We start from the raw sequence: 8,433 nt of genomic DNA on the forward strand, positions 1-8,433 counted from the left end.
GTGAGAGAAAGCCCTTGAATCCTGTGTTCCCTGGTCCAAGACCCAGAACCACACCCATGACCACCCACCACCCCAGAGATACCTGCAGTGATGCTTCAGGTAAGCCCTGCCCCCTCCTCCTCTAAATGAACCTGATCATATTTTCATGGGTGATCTGAGCCTCCTGTACCTGGCCTTGAGGAAGGCAGTGGTCACATAAAAGAGAGTAATTTCGCCCCTGGGCCAGCAGTCCATGGGTCAGGGAATCAGAACCAGAACCATAGGTTCTGAACCTACAAACACCTGTACCAAGCATTTCCACAACCAGTTCTTAGCGGCCACCAGAGGGCAGCAGAGACCACCTGGCAAAGACATCTGGAGATGCTGTGGGCCTGGGCATAAGGGGTTCTAACATGCAGGAGGGTTGTTAACCAAAACCTCATACCTGGAAAAAATGTATGTTTTCTACACTACCATCTTTTATGTAAACTTCTGACTGCATGTCTGTCAGATGTGTTGATGTAGACTCTGCCTGTTCCTCTAGCGTATGTCCAGATATCTCATTCCTCTCCAGCCCACTCCATTCGTGATAAAATTCTGTTCCTCTTCAACTTTTCTCAGCAACAAGATCTGTCCCTGTGCACACTGCGTTAGGGTTGGGTGACAGAGGCACAGCATCTACGACCTGCTCCAGGAGCTCTCCCCAAGCACAGAAACTCACTGCACCTCAGTGGCTCCTAAACAGTCTGTGCGCACTGGGCAAGGAGGGAATGACTTCAGGTTCTGATGCTCACAGACTGTGATCTGGGTAGGACACTGCACTGACCTAAGGCTCGTATGGTCACCTCTATAGTCAGCATTCTATAATGTGTTCAGAAAATGCGGACACTTCACTTCAGAACTCTCAGTGACCAGGTCTACCCGAGAGTGAGGCCATGAGACAGTCTGTGGTTGATGTGTCAGCCCCAGACTATGGCACCAGACAGTGGATCAGAATTCCCTGGGCTTGAGGTGGAGTCTGCAGGGAACGCACCTCCCCTTTCTGTGTCCCTTGAGGCGGAGCTCCTCACTGAAACCACAAGCTCCTCAGGCAGCACCCCTGACCCGAGTTGATTTGCATACCCAGCAGCTCTCTCCAGCAAGGGGATAAGAGAAGCCTGGGAGGAAACCTGCCCAGTCTCAGGCCCAGAGAGCAGAACTGAGCTGCTTCTACCATGGCCTGGACCCCACTCCTCCTTGGCCTCCTTGCTCACTGCACAGGTGCTGCATCCACGCTCACACCCAACCTCTGCCTTACAGCTCAGGATAGGCCAGGCCCAGTCTTTGATCTCAGTAGGGAGCTGCCAGTGGAGACAGGATGCTAATGACTCTGCTACAGGATGAGGGCCTAGGCTGGGCTGAAATACCTCACTGTGATCACTGGCTCTGTGTGAGCCCTGAAGGACTGCACCTGCCAGAGCATGAAGGGCTTTTCATTGCAGAAGCTCCATCCTCCAGTCAGGCCCTAGGGCCGAAGGTGTTAGAATAGATAGGGATATTAGGGCATCCTGTGGGCTCAATGAAACTCGGGACCTCATCCAGGCCAGGCAGAATGTCTCACCTGGAGAAGAGACTCAGCTCTGGAAGCCCACCTCTCCTTTTCTCTCTTGCAGGCTCCGTGGTGTCCTACGAGCTGACTCAGCCACCCTCACTGTCCGTGGCTCCAGGACAGACAGCAAGGATCACCTGTGAAGGAAACAATATCGGAAGAAAAAGCGCTCACTGGTACCAGCAGAAGCCAGGCCAGGCCCCTGTGCTGGTCATCTATAACGATAACAACCGGCCCTCTGGGATCCCTGACCGATTCTCAGGCTCCAACTCAGGGAACACAGCCACCCTGACCATCAGCGGGGCCCGGGCCGAGGACGAGGCTGACTATTACTGTCAGGTGCGGGACAGTAGTAATGCTCACAGTGACACAAGCAGATGGGGAAGTGAGACACAAACCCCCTTCCCGGTCTGTGTCACACTATCCTCTGGGCCCTCAAGAACTGCAGACAAAGCCGTGAACAGGTCTGGCCCAGGGCCCTCGATCTGAGATTCCTGGCTACCCATTCCCTCTCCGCCCTCAGCCATCTCTGCCTAAGGTGGACCAGGAGTAGATTCAGGGCTGGCTGGACCAGGCTGTCATGGTGTTGTCAGGCCCTGAGTGTGAATTGGGGACAGATGGCTTGGGTGGAAGGACAAACAGAGGAAGATATTTGTCCAGTGGTCAATGACCTGGCCTTTCCGTATGGTCATCACTGGACCCTCCTTCACCCTACTGATCAGGATAAGACCCCACAATTGCCCAGCTCAGCTGAGCTTCCGAAGCCCCAGGCTCTCATGACAGTTTGAGATACTGAGTGGAGCAGAACACTGTGCTGTCCACGCAGATCCCTCTTGTGAGCTCACCGCCCACGCGCCTTTGCCGGGGACCCTGGCGGTTCTCATCGGTGCCCTCGTTGGGAAGTGCTGTAGGTTCAGAAAATGGTCCCCCAGGTTCATACTCTTCTCAGAGAGGTCAGTGTAGTGACTCCCAGTTGCCAATGCACTGCCTCAATTAGGGTGACGAAAACATGCCAGCTTAAGAGCTCCCTGGACAAATCTGAGGCCTCATGTGTAACCTCGTGGGGGTCACCTCCTCCTTCTGCCCGGTCTCACCTCCTCACCTCTTCCTGATTTCCTGCCCACGCAATGCAACATCTCAGCTTCTGCTTCCGGTGTGGTGAGTCTAAGAGGTCAGCTGTTGCCAAGATGGTCAGCAGGACAGAGGAAGCCACTATACACCCACAGTGCTCTGCTTCTCACCTAAGTCCCCAGTGTCCACTTCAACGTCCCCAGAGAGATTTGGTTGTTCCTTGTATTTTTACAGAATGAAAAAGGGACTGACACACTAAGTGCTCTGAGCTCTGAAAGACAGTGGGAGAGTCAGGTCCGTCCCGAAGGTGAGTCCAAGGGAATCGTGGCCATCGCTTCCTCCTACGGAGTGACCCAGCAGACACTCAGCCATGGCGGGAGATACACAGCGGATGCTGCTCCCTTCTACCCTCCAAGTCCTACACAATCATCTCTCTTTCCACCCACCCTAACCAGAAACACACACAGAAAATCATTCTGCAAAATAGAGTTCAGATGGCAATGTTGACACAGAATAAGCCACCAGAGTAAAACCATTGTTAACTGAAACCTACTCACCTTTACACAAAGCTCCAGTCTCCAAATTAACAGAATCGATGTAGCCGTGCTTTACCTGATGTGAGAAAACTATCTTGTGAACAACCACAAACATGCTAACCTTCTCTTGGAGAGGATGCAGAATACTGTTTTGTCCTCTAGTGATATTTATTTTCCCCAGCTGTATGGGACATCCTATAACTTAAATATTGAAATATAAAGTTAACTATTTTTAACATATCTTACATTAAATAATACGGAATGAGACGGGGAAGATTAAAAATGTAAGATTAATATGTATCCAAACATATACATATAAATATAAGAAAGAAATCCTTGTTAGTATTGTCCTCATTACAATGACGAGCCTTGTGGTCAGAGCTGGTATCTGCCATTACCTTCTTCCCTATGCACTCCATGTCCCCCTTGACCTCAGCAAATACCTTGCAAGTCATGATCCCTTGTCAGGTGGGATTACACAAAGCTTCATTCCGGAAGGTACTGGTCCATGATGTCTTGCTGAATTGGATGCTTGTGATTTTGTGACTGTGATCATTGACTACGGTCTGGGAGAATTGGAGGGTCTACTGCTTTCCATACGCGCCCCCTGCTTACCTCTGTGGTGTAGAAGCAACCCAGTGCCCCCTTCAGAGTCACCATTGACCAACCCACACAAAACCCCAGCCTTTGTGGGATCATTCACTGTGAGGAGGAGCCAAGAGGGGCCGTGGAGCAGTCTCGATCACGAGCTCCACACAATCACGCAGAGTGTAAAGTCCCTGAAAGAGAAGAAAACATCTTGTTGATGGGTCTCTCCATAGGGGAGGGAGTGGTGTCTCTCCCACTTTCAACTCCTGATTTCTAGACCCATGAATCCTCCCTATAAAAGAAGCAACAGGGTTGATTGCACGCCGACTGGAGCACATGCAGCCTCCTGGAGGACATTGCTTCCATCCTGTAAGGGTTGCCCCTTATCCGGCTCTGTCACGGAGCTCACAAAGGCCCTTCCATTCCAGATTTTCCTGCCTGTGTTTTTTCTGGTCCTGTTCGGGCATCGTAAAGGTAAGACTGCGGGTATTGAGACAGGGTGCTGGCGTGAATACCTGCAAAGGATCTGGATATATCACATTATCCAGGGATGTTAAAGAATTGTGACTCTGTTATATTATGTTCTGGTGGTCAGAGGCTTCCAGAGAACTGAATGCATAAGTAAAATTTCAACTGGTCTATAATCCGAACGTCTGTTTTCTCCGGAATTCAAATGTTGACATCTTAAACCACGAAGGTGAAAAGATGAGTAGATGGGGCTTTTGGGAGGTGATTGGTCCTGAGCTGGAGCCTCATGAATGGGATTAGTGCTCTTAGTACATTCCACATCCATTCCCCCTCCCACCACAGAGGTGGGACACAACCAGATGGCACCAGCTATGAACCAGGAGGCCGGTCCTCAGCAGAAGGCAACTGTGTTGAGGACACGATCTTGGAATTCCAGCCTCCGGAACGGTGAGTAAGAAATTTCTGTTGTTTTGAAGCTGCCCGCTCTATGTCATTTCTGTTCCGGCAGCCTGAGCACATGGAGTGGCTGGTACTTGGGTGAGGAGGGGTGTCCCGGGAGGTGTTTCAGTCAGAGAGAAAAACACACGGAGACTTAGACAGAAAACACCATGAAGTGTTTGAGGTGGTGAGGAAAGCTCAGATTCTGTGCAGTTGAGTGAGAACAGGAGTGGCCTGAACCATCTGTTTCTGTCTGGATGTCACGCTGGAAATTCACCCCTCCCCACACGAGGCCCAGGGGGCTTCTGATAAAGTCTGTTCTTAAAATGTCTTTCCCACATCATGACAGGGTCTGGCACCTGAATCAAGCTCAGCTGACAAGGGCAGGACAGTTAAGCACCAAGGCACAGGTGGCCTAGGAAGGACTTGAGGACACGCACGAGAGGAAGTGAGAGTTTCCATGGCGGCCTGCATTGGAGCTTCTGAAACCCAGTGAGCGCCGAGTCCCCTGAGGTCTCCTAAGAAGCAGATGCCACTGCAGCAGGTGAGGGCGACCCTGGGAATCTGCATCAGGTGGCTCCCCGGGGAGTCTGCCTGCTGTTCTTCTGAGGACCACACTGGGCATGGCTTCCCTCCGCCTCACCTGCTGCTCACAGCTCAGGTGAGAGTCACCACAGGAAGGCACCTCTGTGAACCACAGGGGACCTGCTCTCCCTCCCACCCGGGCTGCACGGGGTCTTGGACTTGCACTTGCCCTTGTCCACACCCCTCATCCCGTCAGGGTCGGGGGAACAGTCTGTCCAGACTCTCCTCTCTGGGCAGCTTGGTCCCCTAGACAGATGGTCAGCATCTCTTGTGCTGGAGCAACAGTGCCAATTGGGGGTTATAATCCTTTCTGATTTTACCAACAGGTCGTGCACACAGTTCCACATGGCCGAGGACGGTGTCAAGAATCACATATCACAGCCCCCAGACTCCACCTCTAGAGACTGTGCCTCTCTCTCCTCCAGCCCAGTGATGAAGTTGATTATTATTGCAGTTCCCAAGCAGGGCTGGGGAGGGTGCTTTTTCCCACTTCCTATGTGATGAGTTAGCGAGATCAGTGGCCTGGGCTGGCCGTACTCACTTCCTGTGCCCAGGTCTGTTGTCAGCTCCCACGATGTGGGACACCTTCTACATTCAAGGGCAAAACATGAAACTACCTCCTCCCTCCCACCTTGATGCAGGCGAATCCCTGAGAGCATCAGCTCATTGAGGTCACTTGCAAACAACCTTTCTTCCTGTATGTGTCCCATTTGCTCAGACACCACCTGACAGCTCAAGAGAGGCAAAGGTAGGGGATGTCAGGATGGCTCAGAGTCCAGACAAAAACAGAGTAAACATGGCACCTCGAGGTCCTGGCTGTAACTACTGCTGTCCACCCCATCCTGGGATGAGGGCCTCTCTGTTCAGATCTGCACCTCTGACCTCTCTTTTCATTACCAGTGAGAGGAATGGAGGGACACTTGACATTGACCTCAGTACCACGTTACCCAGGGAAGTGGATCTTGCAGACGGAGGCTCCTCAGCCTACAGTGGGTCAGGCGTGGTCTGCAACCAGCAGCCCTGGAGCCTAAGGGCACCATGGTCCGACCATCAGAGATGCCTCCCACAGCCCCATCAATCTCTGCACCCACCCCATGGTTGGTCTCAGGTCCGAGATCCTCGTCCTTCCTGGAATACTAATGCTTACACGGTCAGCACCAAATTGTCTTTCAAGGTTGTTTAAAGTACCTTCCTCAGGAAACGCCACCTATGACATAAGGTTTGAGTGAGACGCTTTTGCTGGATAATCTCCTAGGACACCATGTTTCCCCTTGAAGGTCATGGCACATGTCTCTTTTATAGCATTTCTCACAGTTAGACTGAGTTCTGTGAGGGAAACTCTGTACAGGGACCAAAAAGTAGTGACTGAGCATTTACAGTCTTGGTGACACTGCCATTAAAACTACAGAATGGGTCATGGTTTCATAGTATAGCGGTTAGCACAACTGTTCTACACGCAGAATGTCCTGGGTTCACACCCCAGTGGAGCCACGGTCCATGATCTATGGCCTTGCCACACTGAACAAGCCTGATGACTAATATCTGAAGATAAGCAGGGCGGGGCTGGTAAGTGCTTGGAGGGGAGACCACCACCACCTAGGACTACCAGGTGCTGTAGCCATAGATAATAATTTTTTAAAAGTACAGAATGTCTTTGTGGGACAAGACAGATTCTGGAGACTGTGAGCATTGCTTCCCACATGAGCCTGGAAGGCGCAGGCACGGGATCAGAGGGTCTTAGGTTACAGGAGAGACTGTGCTACTTGGTGAATGACACAGACTCCTGGGAAGAGAGTCAAATCCTGCAGGGGAGGGAAGCTCGTGGCAGGAATCTCCTCCCAGGAGTTTGTGATCACAGGGACAGAAGCAGTGGCTGATGGTCTGAGCACCCTGACCTTACAGGGAACTGTGTAGGTGCTGGGGCTGTGCTAACAGATATCACATGCTCGGTGCTGACAATATAGAAATATTGGCTCACATTCTGAGGTTTCATGTCTGAGATCAAGTGTCATTAGGGCTGGTGTTTCATGGGCTGACAAGGAGAATCTGCTCCCTGGCTGTCTGCTACCCTCTGGGGTCTTGCCGGCATCTTTGGTGTCCTTGGCTTGTAGATCCTGCCTCCGTCCTTATGTGGTGTTCTCCCTTGTGTCTGTCTCCCAATTTCCCCTTTCTCTGAGGACACTAGTCAAATGTACCGGATTAGGAGCCCTCCCCTGCTCCCGTATGACCTCAGCTTAAATGATCTAATTGCATCTTCAACACTCCTATTTCCAATGAGCTTCCATCCTGAGGTACTAGGGTTAGGACTTTAATACATGAATTTGGAGGCACACAATTCAACGCACAGCAGTGTGTCTGCCGTGTTGGGTCCCACTCTGTCCTTGGTCGGTTGCAGGTTGGGGTGCACCACCAAATTCTCAAAGATCAGGTGGGGCTTAACTGACAGTCCTGAAGGACTCTGAACCTCCCCTGAATGGTCCATTCGTGTCTGGACATCCAGGCTCCATCCCTGCTCTGTGAATCACCACAGTGAGCAAATCTCTGACATGCGACAAGGTGGCCTCCATAGCCTCCAGTCAGGCCATAAATGAGGCAACGGCCTCACATCTTCAGTGAAGCAGTGAATGGCAACTGCCTTCCTGATGAAGTCCCCAGGACACCAAGATGATGTGTTTCTCCTCCAATCCCAGGTGCCAGTCCTTCTGACCTAGCTCAGGTCCGAGGGTATGTGATAAATCTAAGACCCCTTTAATTGTGGCTTTTTGGGTCGATGTGGAGGGATCAGTGTGAGGTATTGCTATACTCGGTCCATCAGTGAAACCAGCAACAACCAGCCCTAAGGCCCGGTTTTCCTCAACTACCTCTCAGGTCTTCATGCTGTCCTCTGGGGACGGGTCACAGGATATACACAGATGTCAATGTGTGTAGAGTAGGTCTGCAGTTTCCACAGAACTAGGTACCCCTACCTCAATCAGTACTCACACTCAGGACACACTCTAGTGACATAAGGGGGATGAGATGAAACACATCACGATCTTTACAAGCGTGAAGTGGTTCTGTGGCAGCTCTGCTGGGACAAGGTGATGTCTCTGTTGGAGCAGCAGGACCATGTCTCTGGACCCAAAGGTCTAGGCACCATGTCATCAGTGTCCTGGATGTGCCTCCTTTGAGCTGTGCAAA

At 51.5% G+C, this 8,433-nt stretch overlaps 1 gene segment (V, D, J or C); it reads left to right on the plus strand.

The window, feature by feature from the left end:
• Positions 1 to 1,102: 1,102 nt before the first annotated feature.
• Positions 1,103 to 4,677, plus strand: LOC120602105 (immunoglobulin lambda variable 3-9-like; the record flags this gene model as incomplete). The annotated part of the segment is given in 3 exon segments: positions 1,103 to 1,239; positions 1,632 to 2,031; positions 4,573 to 4,677. Coding segments are annotated over 3 exon segments (551 nt in total), but the record flags the coding sequence as incomplete, so codon positions are not given.
• Positions 4,678 to 8,433: the final 3,756 nt, after the last annotated feature.

This window comes from Pteropus medius, unplaced genomic scaffold (genome assembly GCF_902729225.1).
Source record: "Pteropus medius unplaced genomic scaffold, Ma_sr-lr_union100, whole genome shotgun sequence".
NCBI classification, from domain to species: domain Eukaryota; kingdom Metazoa; phylum Chordata; class Mammalia; order Chiroptera; family Pteropodidae; genus Pteropus; species Pteropus medius.